The following is a 27,448-nucleotide window of genomic DNA, read 5'->3' as shown; positions in this document are numbered from 1 at the left end:
GCCTGTGATAGCCCTGGAGGCCTAGTAGAGAGCCTGAGGGGCTAAATGTCCTATGGGCAATGCCAGATGAAGGAGCACCCTGAAACTCTGATCCTGACTCTTTAGGCAGAGTGCAACTCCATCCAGAATGGGCTGTACACCTAATCCTGAACTAGTCTTCCTATTAAACAACAGCACTTCCATCTTGTCCGGATAACACATTTGCTCACATCCAGCCTGCAACTACGCTCAAACAATATTTCAGAACTTCTACCACCTCCCTTGTATCTGATGAAAAAGTGAGATGCTGATGGCACCCAAGCCCAAATCCACAGACAATCTCTGCTGGTGTTTTAATGTGGATATCAAACAGCAACAGAAGCAAAAGGAAGCCTCAAGGAACACCATAGGCTAGTAGCCATGTAGCCAAGAGTCAGTTCTCCAGCATCAACTTCTGGGAACTGTCCTCCAGATAAGAGTGGTACCAGGGCAAAACCATTCCCCCTAATTGCATCCTAGCCAGATGATTGAAGCTGAGGTTCTTTAGGAAGGGAGGGCTTCTCTTGGACTCCACATTATGAATCATTGGAATTGAATGGAAGCTGTAATTTCAATTCTGGGAAATCAAATGCAAGCAGTAAAAGAGAACTACCGTATTTTTCGTCCTATAGGGCGCACCGGCCCATAGGACGCACCTCGGGGGGGGGGGTTGGGGGGGAATGAATAAAAAAAATGTATTCCCCCCCTGCCGCGGCTGCCGCCCCAAGCCTTGCGCACACCTGCCCGAAGCACGGGGCACCCTCCGGAGGGCTCCGCGTGCTTCAGGCTGCAGGCTGCCGCCCCAAGCCTCGCGCGCTCGGCGGGAGCTCCTGCCCGGGCGCGCAAGGCTTGCGGACACTCGCCGGGGCTGCAGGCTGCTGCCCACAAGCCTTGTGAGCCCGCGGGAACTCCCGCCGGGCTTGCAAGGCTTGCAGATAGCTTCCTGAAGCCTGGAGAGCGAGAGGGGTCGGTGCGCACCGATGCCTCTCGCTCTCCAGGCTTCAGCAAAAGCCTGCATTCGCCCCATAGGACGCACACACATTTCCCCTTCATTTTTGGAGGGGGAAAAGTGCGTCCTATGGGGTGAAAAATACGGTACGTATAGTCAACCTTTCCTACAAAGTCAAGGAAGAACAGAGCAAAATGGAGTATTGACCTGTGGTTGATGGTGATCAATAGCTTTAGGCTAGCCATTTAAAACACATTGTGGTCTTATCTTTTTCATGTCTGCCCTTTTGGTTCTTGTGTTTGCTGCCAGCAGCTGGAATGTGCCATATCCTTGCTTCCTCCAAGAGAAACTATGTATAGTTTAGGCACTTCTCATATCCATTTGATGACTTGCAGTCAAATGGGGTCATGGAAGTGTAGGTGAATGGATCTCAGACCACTAACAATCTCCTTGGCATCAGGTTCTGTTTCTGGTCTCTCAGCATAACGGTCTTCTGGTACCATTATGCTGTATAGTTCTAATGATGCTGTATTTAGGCACTTCACTGCAGGAAAGTAGCAGTGTAACATAAAATAGTTGGGGCTTGCTGAAGTGCTAGGTAGCAAAGCTGACAAAACATGCATGTTCAATAGCTCCCAACAGGATTATCTTAAGGGAGAGCAAACAGTTCTTGGTGCTCACAAGGTTGCCAAAAATGTGGTGTAGAATGGAACTGTGAGTGAGGTCAGGGCAGTAGGCCAAAAGGAATCTGGTTTCCAGTTGCAGTCACAGCAAGAGTTAAGTGTCTGCAACATGGAATTACCCTAGCTGGAGTCAGGCCAGGCAAACTCCCTTGCTTTACTATCCTGATTCATTCTGCATTAAAAAATACAATGACCAGTTTTTTTAGCCCAAAGTTGACACACCTTGGTATTACCATTTTTCTATAAAACTAAACCCTTCCGGAGCAGTACTCCGTTGCACTTGCAGTGCTGTTTCTGTGTGAACTTAAATCTTATAGCAAATAAAACTAACACATAGGAAATGTGGGCCCAGCCAGCCCTTCTGCATGTTGTAGGCTTTGATCCACTGGATCAAAGAGCATCTTTGAATCGTTGCAATTGGAAAAAACCCAATGGCTAAAATGTTTTGATTTGAAAGACAGTTAAATTGATCTTTTAGCCTGCTCCTTGATGATACCTGATGGGTGCTTATTTTTATATGTTTTATTACAGATATTTTGTGTGTGTTTTAAATTCTATTTTCCCTCCCTGATTAATTGTGGGAGGTTATTGGGTTGTTCTTGTTTTTATTTTGATTATGTATTTTGTGATTTTATATTGTGATTTTATCCTGTGAGCTGCCCTAAGATCTGTGGATATAGGGCAGTATATAAATTTTAATAATAATAATAATAATAATAATAATAATAATAATAATAATAGTTCTTTGCCCTGACTTAGAATTGCTGCTAATGGGCAGTTTGGTTCTACTGCAGTATCTTGCCTTCTCTCAAAGTCTTCAGTTCTCTTTGCAGATACATGGGGGTTTGTCCCTAATCGTGTGAATGGCTAACAGACTTGCAACAGGCTCTTATTGACAATTTAATTTCCAATATGCAATTATAAATGTGGGTATACAACAGTTTGAAGAAAGGCTGGTGTATACATAGGGAACACGCAGCCATTTCCTTGACCACAGCCATGGTGACAGGCTGCTGGAACCCCTTTCCTACACTTTTAATTTTTTATTCCTGAAGTTCTGTATCTACTTGCACAGCTGTATGGAGAAATGTTAGTGGGTGCAAGTGGACCTGTAAATCCCTGCAGTAATGCCTAGGACACATTTCAGAACAGAGCAAATGGCCGCAAGGGCAGCTTAGAAGCCTCAGCCCTCCGTAACAATACTGGATAGGACTTGCAGCTTTCCCCTTTGCTTATTGTTCTCTAGGCAGCCTGTCTGCCCATCCACACAGCAGACAGTACTAATGGGCATGAGATTGGTTTCTGAGCAGTCTGTGTGCATGATCTGAATAGCAAGTGAAAAGAAGTGCAGTAGCTGTCAGTGGGAGATGGGTGATGAAGGCGAGGAGAGGGTTGTCCTGTGGCCAGCATGCCAGACTGGAGTCACATGATGTGTGTACACAGAGACCTGAACAGTTGGTGTTGCATACAGATGACTTGGGTGGTGTGTGTGTACACAAACACAGAGGGAGGGAGAGAGTGTAGTAGCATCTTTGTTGTGAAAGTGAAGGACTGAAACACATTGCAGCCCAGTTTTTCTTTCTGCTGCCATGCCTTCCTCTTCTTCCACCTCTGGAATATATCTTGAGAAATGAGAATAGAACTCATCGGCTTTCTGGATCACGTTGGAAAGCTCTTCAGCAGGTTCCCCAAGGCATTGCTATAGCTCCAGAATGGTGTGCGGTCTTGTTTAAAAAGCATCTAATTTCTCAATGTGGGATATAATACTCCTAAGCATTGTGGCCGAAGCAAAGCCAGGAAACTGGAAGAGCAAGGCAAGAGGAGGAAGATCTCAAAATCCAAATTGCTGCTGAACGTCTGATGCCTCCTTAGGATCAGGTGGAGTAAAGTGGAGCTTTATAATGCTGCTGGGCTTTCGCAAGAGTGTTGTGTTAAGTTTCATACTTCTTAGTTAGCAGCCACAGTTCTAGGAGTATTATATCCCACATTGAGAATTTATATCTTGGAGAGAAGGCTATTGGTTCTGTGGCATTCTGGAGCAGAACCATATCTTGCTCCATTGGAATCTGTTTTGTATTCTAGGATGAGTGTTCCATAGTTCACAGACCAGGATGCTGTTAATACTGATTTTCTCCACAGAGCTCCGTTTTTGTAAGGATGAGCTGGTGCTGTGGGTGAATTGCCTTTTTCCCGCCTGCTGTTGGTTAGCACCTCTTAACCATGTATTTACAGTTCTGTGTCTTGTCAACTGCTTCCTTGTGTGCGCATGCTGGGATTGCATCTGGGGGTTGAAAGGAGTTGATTTCTGAAACTGTTCATTCTGAATTACCAGTGTGTGTACAGGCAAAATTGTAAGTCTCTATGCTCCATCTAGATCCTTTCCCCACCTCCACTTCCTAAATCCCCAAATTTATGAAAGGCAGTACTTTTGTCTAAGACAGGGGTCAGCAAACTTTTTCAGCAGGGGGCCGGTCCACTGTCTCTCAGACCTTGTGGGGGGCCGGACTATATTTTGAAAAAAAATAATGAACAAATTCCTATGCCCCACAAATAACGTTTTAAATAAAACATTCATGTAAAAACACCAGGCAGGCCCCACAAATAACCCAGAGATGCATTTTAAATAAAAGGACACATTATATCCATGTAAAAATACTGATTCCTGGACCATTTGCAGGCTGGATTTAGAAGGCAATTGGGCCTGATCCGGCTGCCGGGCCTTAGTTTGCCTACCCATGGTCTAAGACAGCCTTTCTCAACCTGTGGGTCCCCAGATGTTGTTGAGCTACAACTCCCATCACCCCTAGCTAGCAAGGCCAGAGCTCAGGTTATGATGGGAGTTGTGGTCCAGCAACATCTGGGGACCCACAGGTTGAGAAGCGCTGGTCTAAGAGGTGGCTAACTAGCTGTCTCCATTGGCTCCAACCAGCTGTGCAGCTGTCTCCATTGACTACATATTTCATTGTTATTAATGCACTGTAAGACTAGCTCTATATAAGTTGGGTTTCACACTCAAGAACTGGCACCTCCTGGGAAGATGAAGAGGTTACTTTGCATCATGTAGCTGCTATGTCTTTCAATGGAGGGAGAAGGGGGCTGATCCCTAGCCTGTTGGGGACTTGGCAGGATTCAAGCCCAGTCACCAATTTCACCTTCTGTTTTCTTCCTTGCCAAGAGGCATTTGACTTAATATCTAAACACAGAATCCCTGTTTTGCAAAACAAACAAACAAACAAAGCTTTTTATTAGTTTCATTAGATATTACAAGTATTTCATTCATCTTCAAAACAACACAAGATACACAAAATACACAGCAAAAAGATCATGAAGAAACGCCCATACTTAATGAAAATCTTCAACACCATATGTCTTCAGGATCTTAAATCATGATTAAATAGTCTTCTACTTTTTACAGGTGACTTCCATCTACCTCACTGTGGGTCTTTCCCCCTTTTTTCTCCCCCTCCCCTTTTACTGTGTTCTTTGTCATAATCTATGTTATATCCAATGCATTATTTATCAATCATGTAATCTGCGAAAATTAATCCAAGCATACTAAAGATTTTAGTTGGGAACAATGTTTTTTAAAATACACTCACATTCCTTGATAAACTTTGGGTTTGTTTGATTCCTGATTGTTTCTGTCATTTTTGCAAGTTCCAAATAATCAAACAATTTTATCTGCCATTCCTCCTTCGTTGGGGTTTTCTCTCCCTTCCAATCTTCGGCGACCAACATTCTCGCTGCTGTTGTTCTTTCCCAAAAAATTTGGTATACTTTTTCCTGGATTTTCTGTAGCTACTATGTTTTGCCATATGCAGTTGCTCCAAGATTCTTGTGTGTCATTGGAAACAAGTTCATTAAGACATAAGCAGCCCCCTCCACATGTGTATTGCATGAAGGGGTCAGTTTGTCATATTTTTATCAACTTGACCAAAGGTTGATCATTTATTTGGGGAGGCTCCCTTTTAAATCTTTGCAAACCTGTTACTTTTTAATGCATTCCTTTTTCAGTGGGCAGGTAAGCCAGCTTCCTCTTTCAAATGCTGGTGGGTCGGGAGGGGAAGCTCCCTTTTCTAGGCTTAGGGACTCAGCATTGAATCACTTACATTTTTTTAAAGTGCAGGCAGCACAAATATTTGGGTGATGGCAGTCGATGAAATCCAGCTGGCTTCCCTTAGGATATTCACACCTTTCAGCAGCCTATTTATACCATCATCCTTGGCAATGGTTCCAAGTGTACCACCGTTCTGGTCTGCTCTAAGAAGAAACCAGCTAGGTGCAAACTTGGAGCAGTTGCATTTCTTCAATATATGTTTGAGGTGGAGACTCTGGAGAACAATCAGTTTAGGGTCTATTGCCTGCAGTGCAGCTTCAGTTATCCCATCCATTGTCTTTTGCAGTTGCCTGTTAACCTACAGAATGGTGCTCAGGCATGCACATAGTTGTCAACGTTTCCCTTTTTAAAAGGGAAACCCCCTTATTCCGAATAGGATTCCTCGCAAGAAAATGGAAAAGTTGACAGCTATGGGCATGCACAAACTACCTCTAGAAGGCTTCTGAGTGGTGGGAGGGGGCTTGCTCCTAAGGGGATTATGTGCTGATTATTCTCCAGCTGGAGGGAGCATCTCTGATAATTGGATAAGTGTTGGAAAGGCCAATTAATTGTCACGCGCACTGTTTGCACCTGTGGCTTCATTTGTCTTGCAGGGGGGAGGGATTCAGAAAGACTTGTTTATGCTGGAGCCTGGAGGGGTCTGAAAGGGAGCTTATGTGTGTGTCTGGTTGCATCAACATGGTAGCAGTCACATTTAATCACATTTGTTAGCTTTTGCTATCGAATGTGCACAAACTGCAGCAAAAAAGGGGGGGGGCATTGAAAACAGCAGGGCAGCCAAATCAGTTATAAAACCAGCCAGATCCAGTCTGGCTTATGTTGGTGGCAGCCAACTCGGCAGCGCAATGCTGGTCATGGGAATTGCTTGTTGTGATGACAGAGTGACTATAACTATTATATTCTCCTGCACTGCTGATGCAGCATGTCCATCGACAGGAAGTTCCCCTGAAAAATGGGGGGGGGGGCATTTCCCTTTTTTACACCTCTCACTCATTGTGGAAAACCAGCTATTTGCTCTGCACTTGTACATATTCTGTGATAAAACAAACATTGGACTCCTGACTCATAGTGAGCCATGTCCTGTGCAAAAAAACCCCCAACTTCATTCTGCAATTTGTTTTGCATTTTGCACCTTTCCCTCTTGCTTTCTTTATCTTTAAAAAATTGCATCCTTGCACATGATCACTTGTTTGCATCATTGTGCTTTTTGTAATCATGGTGAAGGTCATTAAAGACACCCACCCCCCGACCACTGGAAATCCTCTGACCCCTTCTTCTACTACCCTGTGCATTATTCATACACTCTTCAACTTTTAAGAGCTCGGTATTCAGAATGCTGGGTCCTTTGTCCAATAAATAAACCATAAAAACATGCATTTATTTATTAATTATTTCATATAATTTATATTTCTGGTTATAAAAAAAACAACACTCAAGGCAGTTTACAGAAAAATATGACCACTGCATACCTGTAGCTCTGAGTGGAGACCACCAGAATGGGTTGCCATAGTCTGGGGAGGTTGGAAGTGCTAAAACACTACAAGGAATTCTAGACTGCTGCAGAAGGGACCCTGCAAAGCTGTCTGTCCGGCAAACAGAGCCAACTAGCCTCTATCTCACAGGCAGCTTGCTGGGTGTGTGTTCTTGGCCTTGGTGAAATTCATCACTGGCTTGTTCTTTTTTTGGCTTGTGTGGAAGGGTGGGAGCTGGAATGGCTGGCTCACCAACCTCATCAGGGATCATTTACTGCTGTGGTGCAAATGTGTTGGATTTCTACTGGAGATGGGATCAAGCAGCACCGTTTGGGTGCTGCTGTCTCCATATCCCTCCCTTGGACCTCCAGCTTGCTGTCTAGGGTGTGCCAAGCCACTGAGAGAAGCTGTGGCTTTTGAAGAATAGGTTTGTCCTTAATAGGAGTGGCCTGGATCTCTGAGCGTTGGCACAAGCAGCGGCTCACATTTCACAGCTGCATTTCTTGGCTATGGAGCTGTAGCACCAGCTTTTGAATATTTTTGGCTCACTATATGTGGACAGAATGGCGTCCAAGGGGCATCATTCTGACCTGTGTTATGACTTTTATTGATGTGTATCTCCCTGCTTGGTTTACTGAACGCTTTGTGGGAGTATTAGAGGGTGGGAGCGGCAGACCAGCTTTTCATTATAGCGAGCGTTTTAATAGCACTGGCTGCATTCCGTCTCTCCTGCAGAGTGAGGAGGTGCTTGTTAGGAGGCAGAAGAGAGACATAAATTAGGCAAGGAGAAACCTTTTATTGGCAAGTATTTACAAGATTTGGAGCTTCAAAAGTTGGCCCAGCAAAAAGCTATAGTCTTACCTAGTAGTAAAATAAATTTGAGGGCATAAGATGTCTTATAAGGAGAGCTGTGCTGGATCAGGCCAATGACCTATCTAGTCTAGCATCCTGTTCTCACAGTGGTTAACCAGGTGCCTGTAAGAAACCTGCAAGAAGGAACGGAGCAGAGCAGCACTCTTCCCACTTACGATTCCCAGTGACTTGGCATCCAGAGACATACCTCCAACAGCCGAGTTAGAAGACAGCCATTGTGGCTAGCAGTCATTGATAGCCCTGTTCTCCATGACATTATAATCCTAATCACAGCAAATTTGTGTTTTATTTCAGACTTGCTGGTTGGGGAACGAGGCTTAGTGGTGGCAGCGTACCTCTTTCTGCCCAATGAATCCCTGGCTGAGCTGGAATTTAAGCCCAGGTCTCCACACTCCCAAGACAAATGTGGTATCTTCTGTGACCACGTGGGCTTCTTCTTCTCTGACACAAAGGGTGGCAGATAGGCTGATGCACTGAACCCACTTACTTGACTGCAACCCCATTAGGGCTTGTTTTTGAGTAGACCTGGTTAGGATTGTGCTGTCATCTGTTATGAGGATGCCAGGGCTGGGCTGTGGGCACCAGTGTGAGGGCAAGTCAAGTAATAAGCCATAGGCATAGAGCAAGTCAGAAGTCAGGACTGAAGAACAACCGAAGGAATATGCTATTTCTCTCTGGTTCTTTTCCAAAAAGGCTGCAACCTCTGATTCCAGTGGTTCACTATATGGGGCAGCCACCCCACAGATCCTAGCAGCTCCTGACAAAAGGAGGAGGGAGAGGAAGTTCTGAATCAAGCACAGCCAATTTCTAAAGCCACTTTAAAATTGTACGATCCTTGTTCCTTTGGAATCTGGACATACATGTTCTCTTTCTGCATCAGACAAAGGCAGGGTATGAAGGCAAGCAGCTCTGCCGTTGTTTATTCCCAGCATCAGATAATCAGAGGAATTCTGAACACTGAACAACCCAGTGTGCCCCCTGCTACTTGCTTGGCACAGAATAATGATAGCTTTCATCACTGGATGTTACCAATTCCTATACAACATAATGCGAACACAACAGTTGGGTTCCAAATTGATGGATTCATTGTCGTCTCCCCAATTCAGTGTTCTACTGGGAGAGTGAATAGAATCTCTGAATACTTCTATCTCTTGTTTTGTTGGAAGACTTAATCTGGTTTGTTAACTACCTGGCGAATAAGGCATTCCAATGATTACTAGGCTACTGGGGCATTGATTCAAACCCCCCCCCAAAAAAAGTGGTTTAACGTGCAAATAGAAGGGAGGAGACCCTAGTTTATGGGAAGCATAGTGACTTGGAAATATAAGGCAATAATCAACTGCTTGCATTTTGTCTGAGCCTTGCAAAGGTGGTTTTTCTGTAAAGCTTCAGCCAAGGTGATTAAGATGTAATCTTTTTTTCATTGGACCTTGCACTGTTATTCTTTTCTCCAACTTGAAAGCACATGTCTTGACTATGAATAGCCAGGCTGTGCCCATATGATCAAGAATCTTCAAAGCTTTCTAGCCCTTTATAAAGAAATCTCGACCTTTGATATCTCAGATATGGCACCTTATTCTCTACAGCGCTTTCCTTTCCTTTGTGTTTGTATGTAGGATGTGTTTCTGCTGCTCTCCAAATGTCAGACGACACCACTTAGCTATAGAGATGTGTCGATTCCCATACGAAGTGGCTTCTATTTTCCAATTTTGTCAGGAAAGCTAGAGTCATTTGTGTATGCTGCTCTTCTGGCTTTGCGCACAGGAATTGTGCCTGCCCAGATCAAAATGACAGTTTTCAACAAAAGTCACGCATGGATTTCCAAGAGCTCTAATTATCACTTGGGAATATCCCACCCACCCTCATCCGCTGGCTTCTATTAATGCATAGCACACCTGAATACAAGTTGTGACATTTAAAGCATAACAACCAAGGTTGGATTAAGGTGATGGGGAAGACCCAGGTGCAGTTTTCAGAAAGGGTCCCTCCCCATCCCCCAAAGGAGTGCAGGAACTTAAAAAAACCCAAAACCCATGCCGAATTAAAATCATTTGTTAGTTTTAATATACATATTTGTATACCACAACAGACAGAGGTGGCAAGGCAGACAGTGGGTGCAATAGCAGTGAGTAAATGGAGGCAAGATGGCCCCTTGCAGACAGACATAGGCTCTGGTGCAGTTGTTCCACTTCTACCATTATGGTCCAGCCCTGTGGTCCACACCTACTCCAGTTTATGCAGAAATCGTGCGATGCTTGCCTACTCCGGATGCCAGTCCAAACTTCCTTAAAACTAGATTCAGATTAAATGCTGTTGCGATGTGTAATAATGAGATATACACTGCATTACCATGCTTTTCTGTCGCATGGCCATTTTCTTCACCGGCCCACCCTCACTGGGCTCCATTGAAAGTGGGAAGCTCAAGAAAAGCCTTCTCAGCTTCACTCATACTTATTTCCTTCACTCCTCCTGCTTGGGTTCTCATGAAATGGTCAAAGTTTAGTGAAACCTTGCCAGTCTTAGGAAATGTCTTGTCAGATTCCTTTTTTAAAGTTAAGTACTACAGTGGTACCTTGGTTTTCGAACGTAATCCGTTCTTGAAGACTGAGTTCTGAAACTTTCGAAAACCGAAAACTCAACAGCCGACAGCTAGGCCCCAGGATCTCACACTCAGCGGAAGCCGCGTGGCATGTTTGACTTCCGAGGTGCGTTCAAAACCGAAATGTTCATCAATGGAGATGTTCAAAAACCAAAGTACCACTGTATTATGCATACTATTGCTGTTGGGCAGAAATACTCTCTCTTTTTTTTTAAGGGTGGGGAAGTGGAATCTCAGACTGTTATGGACTCCAGCCATGGCAGTTTCTACAGAAGTTTGTGGGTGAAGGATAATGCCCTTACTCATGGTGATAGAAAAGGAGGAGGAATATGTTAAGGACTTGTGCCTGTTAATAGCGCTCAGCTCGTTTTCTAGTTTTTTTTAATTCCATTTTTGTGTGTGCTTAAAGATTATTACAAAGTTAATATCTGAGACATTACAATATAATACAGCGTCATTAATTTTGTTGCTAAATTATATGTGTCATTCAATAAATACAAAACATACAGAATTAAACTCATATATGATTCTGGGAGTAAAAATGTAGAATGCTAAAAAAAAAAGGAAGCCCCTAAAAGTACTCCCAGCTGGTGACTGGATCAACAAACTTTAGGAGTTGGCTTTAATGTCAAAATACTATATAAGCTCAAGAGAAATGGGCCTAAAATAGAATAAATTTGTGGAAATGCAGACTCTTTCTATAATATATTGCTTGGTATGGTTTTGATAAGTTCTGAAGAACAAAGAAATATATGGGTTGTAATAAAAGACAATATGGTAGGATATAGAAAGAGTGATGAAGTTATGAAAATGAATACTTTTGTTAAATATCTATATAATTCACAATATTTCATTAATGAAGGGCTCATATTACTTAAACTCATTGCCTCTTTAACAGATTCATCACGTAAAAATAATTTTGATCAATATGTGCAACGTATTGTGAAACTTTGCTGGAAATAAATTCAGTAAATAACTATCCTTTCCATTACCTCTTCTGTTTCAGAATTCTCTGAAGAAAAGAGGATCACGTTCTCTTGGGAAGACAGACAAGAAGTCATCTGTCCAGGTACCTAACACCTTCCTGCAAAGCAGCTTGCAAAATGCACTTGCTGGAAGGGCTGAACTGCTGGGCACTCGTGTAGTTGCTTCACCTTGTACCAGAGGACGACCTTCTTTTTCTCTTAACCCCATCAAGGGAGACCCTCCAGCTCACTGGTAGAGCAACACACTTTGCATAAAGAGCGTCCTAAGTTCAATCCCTGGCACCTCCAGTGAAAAGGAACTTTGCTAGCAGGGCTGAGAATGATCATAACCTGGAGAACCACAGCTAGTCTGAGTAATAGACCAGTCTATGTGCAACAGTGAGCTGACTTAGCATCTGGCTACTTCAAAATGTACATTTCGGCTGGTCTTCAATTCCTGAGGAACAGATATGTGGAATGTGTTTGCCTTAGCAAACATATTTGCCTTAGTTGTCTTAACACCAGCTATTGGAATGTAGCTCCCTAAACTAGCTTATTGTGTGCATGACCTGGCATAGGGTGCCAGCCCTATTCCCCCTAGCAAGAAAGTTGTGCAAATATCTTTTTTCAAGATAAGGAGGGATAGAACTGACCATTGCCCCTAATTATTTTCTCACCATAGAGTCCTGGGTAGTGGACCCACCGTACTAGTATGCAGTGCAAGTTCGGGATCTTTTAATTTTTATTTTGTAGGCAAGCAAAGCAGAGAGCCCTGCCTTGTTTCTCTTGCAATAGATGCCACTTATAGCTGTTAGGGTTCAAGCAGAGGTGTGCGCTGTAAGAGGAATAGGCAACAGGCCTTCGAATTTTCAAATGTTCCAGCATGTCACCTGCCTCGGCATATTTACCAGTTGCAACATGCTCTGGCAAATAAATATTTTTACTTTCTGAAAAGTGAAAGGTTATCCTATATGCCCTCAAGTGCAGCTGGTACCATGATGCAAAGGATAAAAGCTGATGTTGAAACTGTGCACCAGTGGTATTTTTGTTTCTGTGCTTGTGCAATTATTATTATTTATACAGAAAGGTATTGACCACATTTTAATCAGGTAGAAGAACAGGCTGGCAATTTTTATTTTTATTTTAAAATTGCCTTTGCATTCGATTCTTGGATTCTAGTGGTTAAATGCTCTGCATCGCGTTGGTTGACCCTGAGTAGCAGTGGAATATCTGGAATACATTATCCAAATCCCCTGTAATAATGCCAGGGGGTGGCATTAGAAAGAAGCAGTGATGCAAAGGAAATAGCTTGGTGACAGAATAAAACAAAGCTGGAATGAATTCCAGCCCATTGCGTTGCATTGGTAATGTTTAAATTGAGTTCCTGCCCTTCTCGAAGCCCCAATTGAAACCAAAATTAAAATTGTATTCAGAACACAACCATTTGTTACACAGATAGCTGGGGGAAATGTGCATGGTTCTGTTGAAACTTTGCACCTTCCTCATTTTGGCCAGTTAGCAGTGATCTGGCAGGTACTGTATATTCATGCTTTTGTCCAGATACATTTAAGGAACAATAGTACCTATGCATGCTTATAGCACATGATAGATTGAAGCAGTGGTAGACTTATCATCTTCACAGAAATAATTACAGGCATGTCTCCCTCAAATACTGCTGTAACTAAGACCAAGGTTTGTCCTGTAATATACACTGCAGCTTTATATACCATAAATGTTGATGAAAGGATAGGGTCACAAGCATTGGCCTCCACCACACCCTAGGAAGAGTTCTGAACTGGGTGTGGGTTGATGGGTGAGTTTTATTAATGGCATTTTAGCAGAGCTTAAATATTAGGCAATGCATATGAAGTGCTTTCCATGTGGGAATTTACAGTGTTTGAAGCAGTCCTTTTGAAGATCCTCCATTTGTACAGTTATAAGACGTACTATCAGAACATCTGGAAAGACGATCTAGTCCGTGTTGCATCAGCGCTTTCCCTTTTCTGACACTTCTATTATCAGGCGAAGAGAATAATTATCTGTAGGGAGGATGTAGCGTCCTAGGAGAAAGTTTATACACTGTAATCTGAGTCTGTTTGAATTCCCAGTCTCCTCACTCTTCCTGAGAGTTCTTAGACTTCCTGTTCACCTATATTGGTCTGCTGCACTTAAATATATGAATAAGACTATTATGGACACACACACACTTTTGCAAGCATGCTCTGCACAACCCCCTTTTTTGGAAAAACATCTATCTACATATAAATATATGATTTGTGTGAAATGAAAAAGAACCTTAGCAGAAAATTACTGTACAAGGTCCATCTACCTTCTCTGTGCAAATGCTTGGCAGCCATATGTTTAATTGGTGGTTCCAGGCTGATAGATTAGCAGTTGTTGAGTACAAATAAAATATTGTAGCTAAACTTTCTGTGTAGCTGTGCTTGGAATTCTATGTCCGAAAAAATGCTCTTTGAATAAATAACACAAATATGGCCAGTGTTCAAAAATCACCTCAATTTAAATGCTTTATGCAGTTTGCCAAATTGCACGTGGTCTGTGTTTCTTTAAATCCGAAAACAAGGGAAAGGGATGGGAGGCATGAAGAAGTATTCTTGAGGATATGGATATATAGGGAGAGGAGAGTAGAGAATGGGACTGGGATTAAATTTGTGCTTTGTAAGGGTACCCTGTCCCCCTGTCCATTTGACTCATACCTTCTTTTTGGACTCCTGAGTTTTATAGGATAACTTTCATGTTGTTTGTTTTGGATTTTAAATTCTATTGTAAACTTCCTTGAGATAAATGTTCACAAAGGGTGGGGTAAATAGATGCCGGTAAACAGATAGCAGCTCATCTCTTCAAATCTGTATGGCCGAAGAAGGCTAATAGTACTGCTAGTAGCAGTAAAATTCATCGTTGCCGGGCAGGCTCCTTGATTTGGTATTAAATCTCCAAACTGGGAGCACTAGAGCTACAATGCCCACATCCATATGGCCTCAGCCTGAAGTCTTCTTGACATTTGAACCCCTTGAGGGATGTTCAAGCATTTGAAAACCAGGCTCCAAAAGCATTATGTTTTGTAAGTTAACTTTGCTGTGCAGGGTCTCCATTGAACCTTGGTGTGGAGGCTGTGCTTAGAATTCCAAAGCAGCATGAATGCTCACTTGCTTGCGTCAAAGGATAAACAGTCACTGTCTTTTCTTCTCTTTCATGTGAGATTTTTCTGTGCCTGGATCTGGTGCGGTGAATTTTTTGCATGCGCAAGGACAACAATGCAGGACATTCTAGAGAGTTAATAATAGCTGCCTTTTTCAACTGTGGCTGATGCAATGTCAGGCCTGACCGTTGCAACTGAATGTTCACACTGTATTGGCCATCTGCAAAGGAGGGATTGAGTGCCTGGTGGAGAGTTTCTTTTCTGGGGAGGAATTTGTCAGTTTTTTTTCCTCCCTCAGTGAGCTATGGAAACAGGAAATGAACTAATTTTATAACCAAACAGTCATTTCTTATGAGGTAATATTCCTTGAGGGGAAAATTCAAATCCTCAGAGTTCCACAGGGAATTTGAGCAAATAAGTCTCCAAACTGTATAGTATTTCCTAACGGTTTGGAGGGCGGGGGTTGTGGGGCGGGGGAGGGGAGGCATTGGGAGATCTGTGAGAGCAGAGCGGGGATTTCTCTCTGCCCTTGTCTTTTGCAGGGAAGAGAACAGATTCAACCGTTAGCAATGTGCTTTTAGTCACAGTTATTTGGCTCTGTTTTGGAATGAGCCAAAACACACTCCCAACTGTAAAAGCTGACTTCCTCCTTCCCTGCCATGTCATGGGGCCTTTCAAAAGGGAAATGTTTTCCTCTGTTTCAGCACGTTGCTCCGCCTTCGAGGTGAATTCACACATACAAAAACCGTGCCTTGGTTTCATCTGTGGGGTTTATTTAGGAGCAAGCCCTCGTAAGACCTAGAAAGGCCAAAAAGGTTCTGTTTCCTTAACCTTACCCACTTCAACCCGCCCCCAGCGGTCCTACATAATCTTAGAGTTGATTCAAACATACATTTAAAAAATGTATTGAACAGGCTGTCCTGACCATGCCACTTAGTACTAAATGCATCATGGTTTTTTTGTGATCATGTGAACATAAGCATTTGGTGGGAGACTTGAAGATGATGCTAGGATAGATGGAGAATTAGATACTTTGGAATTTGATCAGCTTTCTTCTGTTTGCTAAATCAGTAACCAATTGCAAGTTGACTCCTTAGAATTTTTTCCTTCTCTTGAAACCTGGAGCATGACTAAACCTTTCCATTACTGAACCTTCAGCAAACTGGTTGTTAGTTCTGAAGGGTGCATAGAGCTACCTGATTTTTCTCTTTCTTTGCAGCTAATTGCAGCTTGGAGAGGAAGGATTCCCCTTGGGGAAGCAGTTGATGGGCAAAGTGTTAAACTCTCAATTCCCCCACCCCAAGTGCAATTGTCCAAATCCAAATAATCCCCTGTGGCTTATTTTAGGAAAACAAAAAGGCATTGGGAGATCCAATCACAGATCACACACATCATATTTAGTGTGACTCTCGGGGCAATTACTGAAATCTGAAGGAAAGGGAAATTAAGAAGGGGGTAGGAAGAAAATACTGTGTGTTGTAGACAGTGATGGATCAGTTCATTTGCAGTTTGGGGACAGGAGATAATATAATGTTATGGGAAAGGATACATTGTATCTGCTTCAGATCATCTCTGGTTCTCAAAGTCCTGTACTTCACCCCCTCAGAACCCAATATAGTCCACTAAAAATTAGTAGTACAGCTCTGGAAATATCACATATGCAAAATAGATTATCCAGAATGTGGGTGATTCTGGATCATTTGAGTCTCATTTATAGTATTTCTCTTTGTATGGATACAATTGTTCCTTTTAATAGCTGATCAATTCTTTACTTTTGGGTGGAGGGTGTATTTCTTTTAGTATTTTGTTGGTGAATATATCAAAAGTATATGTTTAAAATTATTCAGATTGGTCTGTCAGACTGACTGTCTCTCCTTCCCTAGCAAACTACCCTCTTCATTCTGGGTTAAGCACAGAATCTTCATCTGTATAAGATTCAAATTTTCAAAATTATGGGAGAGACGAATCTCTCTTCTCCTGGTGGGAGTGGTGTTCCTTTGGCCTGTGTTCATCTTAGACAGCTGGGCTCTTTTAAGGATCTGTTTAGAATTGTAGCCCCAAACTCCAAACTAGCAATAAGTTCAGCTGAGCATAGTGGGGCTTTGTTCTGAGCAAACACACATGGGAGTACACAGCATATGCATTTTCACATGATAGTAATATGAGGCAGGGTGATCTACTTGGGGAGTGACAAGTCTTCTCCACCCCAGTTTTGGAGTTGGGGGCCCAATCTTATTCCCCTCTCATCTCCCCTCAGTTATTGAACTTCAGGAAAGACCAAATACTTAAGGAGTTTTGTGACAAGGCTTTCTTTGTTCGGAGCCATACCAATAAAAAACCCCTTGTGTTTGAGCTGGCAATTTTAATCCACAGACAAAATAAGCCTTATTTTATTTTTTCTTGCAAATAGTATCACAGATTATAGATGTAAATTGTACAGCCTAAAAATGCAGTCTTTGTGTGTCAGAGTTTAAGCTAACTTAGAGATGTGCAGCACTGTGGACCCAGGGCAAAGATGTTCTATTACTAGATTTGTTCATTCTGTTTATATTCTACAGAATGTAGCCCAAAGGACATGTTTCTAGAAATTGAAAAGTGTGACAATTCTGCCCTTGAGGACTGGAATGGCAAGGGAAACACTATTTTCTATAAACTGTTGCCACTTGTGTCGGAAAGTTCCTGAGGGGGCTACTTTGGGGGCAGAAGGGACCAGACTAGCTAATGCAGGAGTGTCAAATCTTGTATTGTATCTGGAAACAATCAATCTGCAGTGTGTGTAGGAAGGCTCACATGTATATTTCAAAGGTAGTAAAACTGATACCACAGTGTACTCGTGTAAAAGGAACTGGTTCCTTAGTAGGCAGGGCTAGCCAACATTGTGCCCTCCTGATGTTCTTGGACTCCAATTCCCTTCAGCCCTAGCTAGCACAACCAGTGGTCAAGGATGATGGGAATTGTAGTCCAGCTACATCTGCCAGGCAACACATAGGCTACCCCTAGCATAAGGTATACCAAACTTTCCTGCACTCAGACAATATTCCAGGATCATTGAGATAAAGAGGTTAATCACCGGAAACAAACAAAATGGCCAGCAGATTTTGCCCCATCTTGGCTTGCTTGTGTGACATGGATGTAGATGTTAGAAATTTCAAGTATGTGGATTGTTAGCTTTAACCATCATGCCATAATAAAGGTTAGCCTCAGGGATAATCTGTTTTGCACAAAGCACCCTGCCCAAAGTGTCATTTTTAGTAATGCTTGCATCGTTTGTACCTTTCTTTTATGCTAGGAGGACAGCGCAGACCTCAAGTGTCAACTGCATTTCGCTAAGGAGGAATCTGCTCTGATGTGCAAGAAACTGACCAAGTTAGCCAAAGAGAACGACAGTATGAAGGAGGAGCTGACGAAGTACAGATCCTTGTATGGGGACCTGGAGAGCTCCCTCTCCATAGAGGAACTGGCTGACTCCCCTCATTCCAGAGAGGCAGAGCTGAAAGTCCACCTGAAGCTTGTAGAGGAAGAAGCCAACATCTTGAGCCGGAGGATAGTAGAGCTTGAGGTTGAGAACCGAGGGCTGAGAGCAGAGATGGAAGACATGAGGGGCCAAGGAGACAAAGAACTCTTAGGGCAAGACATCCGGTTTGCCTTCTCCATGACAAACTGCGGGGACTCTGGGGACAGTGTGGTGGAGCTTAGGCGGCACTTGCAGTTTGTGGAGGAGGAGGCAGAACTGCTGAGGCGCTCACTGATGGAGTTGGAGGAGCAGAACAAGCTCCTCATGAATGAGCTCAATAAGTACAAGTCAGACCATGACCTGGACATCACTCTGTCTGAGGACAGCTGCTCAGTGATTAGTGAGACCTCCCAAGAAGAACTGGCCACGGCCAAGGTCCAAATCAGTGAGCTAAGTGGCAAGGTTAAGAAGCTCCAGTATGAGAACCGTGTCCTGCTCTCCAACTTGCAGCGCTGTGACCTTGCTTCCTGCCAGACCACTCGGCCCATGCTGGAGACGGATGCTGAGGCTGGTGACTCTGCCCAGTGCATCCCAACGTCGCTTTGGAGAGAGGTGCCCATTGGGGGAGAGAATGATGCCAAGGAGAGAGCACCTGGCAATGGCTTTAGCAAGTCGCATGAAAGCAGCCCCTGCAGACTTCTCAAGTCCAAGGACTTTGAGACCCTCCTTGACATCAGGGACCAGGCTGCGCTTGTCAGCAAAGCCATTGATGTCCTGATCTCTGATGCCAATGGCTTCACCTCCAGTCTCAAGCTCTGCATGGACAATGACTGTGCAGAGCTGGTGCTGAGCGAAGCCATGGATAATGAGAGTATGACTGACTCTAAGCTGATCAGTGCCATTTTGATGAGGCTTGGGGTCCTTCAGCAGGAGCTAAACACCTTCATGAGGAAGGTGGACTACATTGGAGACCACCTGAAAGACCAGAAGGACTCCTTTCCAAGCGCCAGCTCCCAGGATTCCACAAAAGAGGCTCTGCAGAAAGCTCATGGCTCTGAATTCCAGGTGAGGCTTTCCCTGAGATGTCAACAGTGACTCCCTGGCAGTGATTATTGCTTTATTTGCCCATGCTGTTTTCTCCTGCTTTAACAAATCAGAACCTGGCCCTGTTAATGTAACTTCCCTTTTCTGCCTCTCTTTTCTGAAATGACAACTAACAACTGGCTCACTGCATGGAACTGTGGCTAGTGACAAGGTAGGACTCTGGTTTAGTGGAGTGTGCATGAGGCAGGAGGAAGATTGCTTTGAGAAGTGGAAACCACATTACAACTGCTGCTGAATAATTATTTAGTACCAGCTGCAGTCCATCATCATCTGGGGGACACTAAGTTGGAGAAGACTGGTCTAGGACAACAGCAGCTAGTGGAGCATCACTGCACACCTGGCCTCCTGGCAATTGAATTGCTGCTGCTTGCAGGTAGTGGCATTGTATGGGCTGCATCGGCAACTGCACCGCATTGGTGCCACCAATGTGCCCATGTAGTACCAGGCTCCCTTCCAGTGCATCCCTTCTGGTAAACGGTACTGCTGCTGTTGCCAGGAGGCCAGGTACATGCTGCTGCCCTTCCCTATGGCTGCTCCTGATCTAAGGTAAGACCTAAGAAAGAGAAGGTGACCGGGGGGTGGGTTGCAACCTCCTGAAGCACACTCCAGTTTTTCAGAGTTCTATTTTTGTGCATGCTCCTGGCCCCCCCTCCCTTCCTCCCTCAACTAGCCCCACCCCAGGCACTGCATGGCACCATAACTGGTGTTTGCACATTTTTTCCCTCTCTCTCTTTTCCCCCCTCCCCAAACAATCCAGCCCACGTGTCTGCTCATTTTGTGTCTCCTTTTGTTTTCCACTTTGTCTTCTGCCACGGTAGTGAAGTTCCTCCTCCTCTTCATCCTTTTTGTTGTCTTGTAGCTCTTATTGTTCCTGAGACCCATTGTTTTGTTTGTTTTTTCTTTTCTTTTCTGCTCTTTTGGTTTGTTCTCATTAACTTGCCCATGCATGCAGCAGTCTGACTTTAGGGAGCCCCCCGACTGGGACATCACGGAGAGCAGGACCTCTGATCTCTACCGCAGTAGCAGCAGCAATAGCACCGCCACCATGGATGTGGATCCCAACATGGAACTTGACCGGAGCTACAAGTCATATCAACCAGAGGAGAAGGACTCCTATGTGTCTGAGGTAGGTGTCAAAGTATGTGATTATGTTTCCAAAAGGGAGGCAAGAAGGCTGGAGACTCCGGGGAGAATAAGTTGACTGCAGAAATACTAAATCAACACATTTCATGTGGATGGAAAAAAGAATGGCATGGCCCATATACAAGTCTTGTGTTACCTATCCCAATGTCATATGACAAGTGAGAAACAGTGGACATGGCTGGGGAAATAGCCTAATGGGCCTAACTTGACCTACAGATCGGAGGTTCCTCACCATGACAACAGGGTGTTACATACAGGCCAAGGTCACTCCCTGCAAGAAGTTGGCTGTTCTTCCATGGGCCTTTAATAAAAATATTTTTTTAAAAAAAAGACATGGAGAGATTAGTTTTTGCAAGGATGACATACCTGACTGTTGTTGGCTTTGATTAAACTATTCCCCGCAGATCAAAGAATTGCAACTGGTCCTTTCAGAGGCTAATGAGAGCTTGAGGGGCCTACAAGAACAGCTCTCCCAGGAGAGGCAACTGAGGAAAGAGGAAGCAGAGAACTTCACCCAGAAAATCTGCCAGGTCAGTGAGATTTGCCTGGAGCCACTCTCCAGGCTGGAAGATGAGACATGCAACAAGAGTACAGGAGGGACTAAAGGCACAGGGCTTAATCCCTCCCATTACTTCAGGCACATCCTAGTGCAGCATTGTATGAAAGCAGAAAGCAGCTGCTACCTTGTTTGGCTGCCAGGAAAGAGGCAAATGCTTCCATATGACCTCTCAACATGCTGAGAGTACATTATCCATAACAAGCCTGCTCTGAAAACAAACCTGAACTCGGCAGTCCTCTAGCAGCCAAGCAGAATTGGTGGAGTCAGCTATGGGTTCTCTAGCTTCCATATAAAGATAGCCATTCTTTGTGAGACCTCTTCTGTCTCTCAAATCTCTCTCAAACTTGGAAGCTGGATGTTGGAAGATTCAGAACACAAAAGAAAGTAATTCTTCGCACAGCCCACATAGTTAAATCGTGGAATTTGCTTCTGTGGGTTATAGTGATGGCTGTCAGTTTGGATGAGCTTAAAATACTGCTAGAGAAACCCATGGAAAATTGGGTTATTAATGGTTACTAGGCATGAAGTCTGTGTTCTGCTTCCACTCTTGGAGGCTAAATACTTCTGTTGCTGGGGATCCCAGGTGGAGACAGTGCTGTTGTCCTGAGGTTCTGCTTCCCATAGGCATCTGTTTAGCCACAGTGAAAATAGAGTGCTGGACTAGATGGACCTTCAACCTTGTTCTTCTTGTTCTCTTGCCTACTTTGTTCTGAGTGATGAATGGCAATCACTAGAATCCTCTAGTCATGTCTGGAACTTAGCTATTTGCCCAGATGCATCAGCCACAGCACAAGTGCCAGTAAAATATTGTGGCAAAAGGCCATTCACGGGAGTTATTAGTCAGGCCTCTGGGTGTATTTTACCTGCGAGTATTGTATTTAGGCAACAGGCATGAATTGCAGCTGCCTGGGAAATACAGTTGATAAACATAAAAGTAGCAACCCCAGAATTCTGGGTTTTCTAGCTGCAGAAATTTTGGGAAGCATGTGAAGTGTCAGTGGAAAGCTCAAGACATTTACTGAGTTGGAAGTTTGAGATGGGGATGATGATGGCTATGTCCTAGCCCAGAAGCCATCTTTGTGGTTTTTCATTGATGTAACCCCTGACATGTGCTCATAAACCAATCCTGCTTCTATCCTTTCTCTGTCTGCCACCATCCTGGTCCTTTCCAAAATACTCATTCCCCCTAAAACTAGTCATAGCCCCAAAACTGAGCAGCTAAAGTGAACTTGTGTGGATGTGAAAATTCTTTTTAAAAGGATGCGAATGCCTATGTCTCCTCTTTGCTCAGCAATCCTTGATTATTTTGGTGTACTCACCCTGCTACTTCACTCCCTATAACAAACCTGCTTTCCATCTCTTCCCATCCTCTGTCAGTTGAAGGAAGATCACCAGAAGGCCCTCTTGAGGCGAGAATTTGAGCTGCAGAGCCTGAATCTTCAGAGGAGGCTGGAGCAAAAGTTCTGGAGCCAGGAGAAGAACCTTCTGGTGCAGGAATCCCAGCAGTTCAAGCAAAATTTCTTGCTCCTTTTCATGAAGCTCAAGTGGTTTCTGAAGCACTGGAGGCAGGGAAAGATCCTACAAAATGAGGGCAATGACTTCTTGGAGGTATGGCAGGCTTTGAGCATGAGCTTCTCTGCTGACTAGTCAAAAATATACTTCTGACATTAAAGCAGATAATATTGACCTTTTGTTTTAATCATGTGTTTTTGCTTCTATTAATTGCTTTGAGTTTGTTTTTCTACACTTCAATAAATTGCATAGATAGCCACAACCCATGTATTTTTGCTGTATCACAGAAGGGAGAGAAACAGAGTGAATGAGGCTGCAATAATAGTGTGGATGAACTACATCACAGGTGGCTAATTTGTGTCCTTCCAGATATTGTGGTATTATAACTCCCAAATTCTTTGACCATTGGCTCCTGCTGGGCCATATGGGAGGTAGAGTCCAACAACATCTGGAAGCCACAGGTTAGCCACTCTTAGACTACATATTATGTCTCCTAGATAGCAGTGGGTGGTATCCTGGCTTCTCTTTTGGGCTCTATCAAAACTTGCCAAGAATGAGGCTCATATCAGCTCCAATTTATCAGCTGCTTCCTGTCTTCCATATGACCTTCTCAAGAACTGCTATCTCACCTTTAGCATGTAAGCTGCTTTCTCAACTGTGAATAAAGTTCAGCTTGGTGAAGGTCGGCTGCTGAAATACAAGGCAGTTTCACACATGAGGCTTAAATGGACTTTGTTTTAGATTCTTCATGAAAAAGTGAGGTTCTTCACAGAAATATGAAGTCTCTACATTGATCTCTGTGTGTGTTCAGTTTCTTCTCTGCTGCATGAAGTACATTTATAAGTGATACGGAGAATCACAAGAGAGGCATAAATGCACTTTTTAGTGTCACAGATTAAATTGCTCTAAGAGAAGTGACTCGCAAGGCATCTTTTCATAAACTTAGTGACTGAAGACTTGGGAACAACAACCTCTTGGTAAACTAGGCTAGCATGGAATCCAACAGATGATTCTGCTAGGCACAAATGTACAGAAAATGTACCTGGGACATAAACACAAAGAGAAGAATGCTGTTGAAAGTCACTGTGATAATGTGACACAGAAGCATCTCTCGAGGGTGCACATTCCTATCTTGTTACAGTCTGTATCCTTTATCTCACTGTTAATCATCCTAAACCTGTTACCTCTGTTTAAAGGATCCAGTAGGTCAGGCTACTACTGTTGGATCCTTTTCTATGCACAAAGCACTAGGATGCAGCCACTGAAGACTTCCACTAACTACTTGCCCTGCCCTGTGCTTTCCAGGTGAACAGCATGAAAGAACTGTACCTGCTGATTGAAGAGGAGGAGCTGAACCCCCAGCAGCAAGCAGATAACAAGATGTGTATCAGAGATACCTGGTCTCAGGACTCGGTGAGATGTGATGAGGTGCCCTGCTGGGGGAATTTTCTTCCTGCTTGGGATGCAGTGAAGAAAGTTCCCCACAAAGAGCACTTAGGCCTGTACCTCTGTGGCAGCTGAAGATCCGTGGCATCTCCCATTAAAAGGATCAGGTAGCAAGAGGTGCAAAAGACCTCTCCCTTCCCCAGACCCTGGAATTCTGCCAGTCACAGAAGACAGTTCTGGGATAGGAGGACAAATAGTATAGGCTGAGTCCAACCAAGCTGTGCTGGTGGAACAACTTCTGTCTGTGTAACAGAAGTTCCTGTCCCTCTGCTCTTCCCACCCAGATTTGGAAAACTACCTGTGCAGATCTGGGAGGTGGTGCTTGGGGAGAAGAGAAGGAGGGGAAGTTCTGTTGTGCAAATCATTCCCCTCGCACAGCGACTTTATTGGATGCTCCCCAAAGGCCTGCATAGAAGGCAGCTTCCTATGTCTGTTCCTGAGACTTAGACCCTAAGTAATCCTTTGGTTTTGCATGGAGCACCAAAGAAGGGGAGGGGTTTGTGCAACTTTTTTTTTTTTACCTTCCAGGATAATTTCCCCTCTCTTGTACAGTGCACATTCTCTCCACCCCAGAGGAGGAGGGATGAGGGCAACAAGTGGTGCACTCCCTAACAAAGAGGGGCTCATTCTGTGAAGCTGATTGTAGCAGCAGTGCAATTAATTAATGGGTGAAGGGAAAGAACCCTTAGATGGACAGCAGTAGTACTCACTGAGAACCAATGGAGGGGCAAAGCTGGAGCACAAGTTGCTCAGAAGGCTTGTCTATCCAGACCGTGCCACACTCTTCAGCCACCATAAATGCTAGAACAGTTCTCTGATGTTCACTGTGTTTTGTTTGTTTGGAGTATTTACTTTTGCCCCACTCCCTCCCAGAAAAAATTCCTGCCAATGCCCATGTGTGCAAAAAGTCTTAGATAGTCATTAGATCACCTATCCAGGGAAGATGTTCTTCACCAGCATTTTTCTGGCTGCTGATTCAGTAACTACTTGGTTACTCAGGTCAGTTTAACCTGGGCTGCTTATTTCTCCTGCTTTTTAACCAATCCCCACAAACCACAGAGAAGTACTTTGAGGCTGGGCAGGGCACAGATGTCTGCTTTTGCTCACCCTAAACTGATTATCAGACTAAACTACTTTCCCCATGAACTCCCAACTCTGAGAGAAGTGACATAGTTTAAATTCAGGTTTGGTTGTTTTTTTAAAAATCAGTTAATGAGCTTCCTTATTGCATTTATTACTTTCTCTTCACTATCATTTATATCTGATCCTTCCCCCAAGGAGCTAAGCGTAGCAGGCCCCCTCCCACTGCTTTTTTATAGCAATACTGCCAAACAGGTTGGGCAGAGAGATTATGATTGGCCCTTCAGAATGTTGAGAGTGGATTTGAACGTTGGTCTCTCCAGTCTTAGTCCAGCACCCTAACTATTACACATGAACACACATGGGCTGTCTTGCAGGGGGTTAGACTGGATGACCCTTGGTGTTCCTTCCAGCTCTATGATTCTATTATTCTCCCTGCCTTTAGTTCAGAGTGCATGCTTCTCCTTCAACCCCCCTCTCTTTTTGACTGCATAAGGATTCTGAAAAGTGATGCCCATTGTCTAGAACGTGGTGTGTGCATGGCAGTCATACTTTATTATGCATTTTTTGTATTTCTAGCAGGCCAATATCAAGACCCTATCAGACATGAAGCTGACCTTGAAGGAGCTGTGCACAGAGTTGCGCGAAGAGAGAAGAGGCATGAACGAGCTGCAGCAACAGTTTGCCAAGGCTAAGGCGACCTGGGAAATGGAGAGAACTGAGCTCAAGTGTCTCATTGCACAGGTCAGATATCCAAGCATCACATTTTTACTCTCTCAAACTGCATAAAGTTTATCTTCACTCTAAACAGGCAGCAGCTCACATTCTCTGTGTTACCTTGCATGCTTCAAATCATGACCTTCATTTAGGTTTGGCGAGGGGTGAGCAAGTGCAAACCATAGTTTGCCGATTCGTATGTAACAGGAAACAATGGCATGTCTGACCAAGTGTGATGGGGGCCATCAGGGGATCATAAATGGATGAGGAAGCACATAAGCCCAATTATGCCATCATTTGGCATTATGTTTAGATCAGCCTGTTGCCTGAGAGGTCTGTCACTGTATTGAGATCTTCAGTCATTTCTGATGATTTTGGGGCCATCGGGAGTGAAATAAGTGATGCTTTATGGTGAAGTGGAATACCCAAACTCAGGGCATGTTTTGATAAAGTGGGAATGGGTCCCACAGCTTCTGATTTGGAATTGGGCTTGGCTAACAAAAAAGATCCATTGTTTCAGAGACCCAATTATGAACCATTTTCATACTCCATTGTTATCCCAATGGAACCACTGGGAGGACAGTGTTGTATCTAGGTGGTACGTACATGAGATGGGTCCAGAAATGGATCAGGGTGTTCTGCTGCTTTTGTATTTATATATTTTTTCTTTCTGCTATATCTAGTGTATTATGCAAGAAAAGCCTTTTTGCCAGCCAGGACTAACATAATCTGGCACTCTGCCCTAGAGTGTGTTCTTGCAAAGAGGCAATAAAACTCAAGCTTCCTGACTGTAGCTGTGTGGGAGCCTGCTGCAGAAATGGCTGAGTGACAGTGCTTCTGACCAAGAGCTCCCTTCAGAGGAAGCTGTAAGCCAGCCCACGGGCTTTCCTTCCATGTGCTCTCATTTCTTGGTTGATGCACGAGGGAGCCTCCAGATATGTACAAAGCAGCAGCTGCAAACCTTGCCTCTGGCATTATGCCTCTACACATACAGCTGACTCATGAGGAGGGTTTCCTTAGCAGATCCTGTGGCTTTCCTAGGCTGCTGCCGCATCAACTAAGAAGAGTCTGTCTGCTCACAAGCAGCACAGCAGCATCTGGGCATCCTTTGTCCTCTTCCCTCCCTACCTCCTGTTAACACAGTGGCCTGTTCCATACAGCTTAGGGGTTGTCCATAGAGTGTAACCTGTGTTGTCCTCATGTGTGCACATTCCTATAACCGCACGGCAGATGTAGCGCATGAGCAGCACTGCGCTGCTAGCTATTTTTCATGATCTTGGTGGCACTTTTTCAAGTTGTCATGACAACAGATACTGGAAGTTGCATTTGTATCCAGGTATGCGCTGGGTCGCACATTGCATTCAGCACATAATTGCACCCTTGGGACAGTTTGGCAACAACATATACAGTATAGCAGCTTTGGCTTATGTGAGTTGGCCCTAGTAATGCCACTATCCCCAGTGTGTTTGTCTTTTAAACCCTGATCTGTTAGGCAGGTTAAGGGTCATATAACTACTCTGGGAGCATGTGGCATTGCCAGCTGTCCACTCTAGTTGTTATAAGAATTATTCTTCAGAAGAAAAGTGTACAAGGGCAT

At 44.0% G+C, this 27,448-nt stretch overlaps 1 protein-coding gene across 1 annotated transcript in view; it reads left to right on the top strand.

Annotated features, from left to right (window-relative positions):
* MTCL2 (microtubule crosslinking factor 2) overlaps nucleotides 1-27,448 on the top strand; it is a 92,452-nt gene that overhangs the window by 35,415 nt on the left and 29,589 nt on the right. The window contains exons 4-10 of the mRNA XM_083507876.1: nucleotides 11,718-11,780; nucleotides 18,126-19,355; nucleotides 20,347-20,520; nucleotides 20,942-21,067; nucleotides 22,474-22,704; nucleotides 23,914-24,021; nucleotides 25,714-25,878. Of these exons, the coding sequence (XP_083364002.1) occupies nucleotides 11,718-11,780; nucleotides 18,126-19,355; nucleotides 20,347-20,520; nucleotides 20,942-21,067; nucleotides 22,474-22,704; nucleotides 23,914-24,021; nucleotides 25,714-25,878 (2,097 nt within the window). The remainder of the gene's footprint in view (nucleotides 1-11,717; nucleotides 11,781-18,125; nucleotides 19,356-20,346; nucleotides 20,521-20,941; nucleotides 21,068-22,473; nucleotides 22,705-23,913; nucleotides 24,022-25,713; nucleotides 25,879-27,448) is intronic.

Source organism: Podarcis liolepis (genome assembly GCF_965112155.1).
Source record: "Podarcis liolepis genome assembly, chromosome: 6".
Taxonomy (NCBI): Eukaryota; Metazoa; Chordata; class Lepidosauria; order Squamata; family Lacertidae; genus Podarcis; species Podarcis liolepis.
The sequence above is the reverse complement of the archived record's forward strand: the minus strand, read 5'-3'. Positions and strand labels throughout refer to the sequence as shown.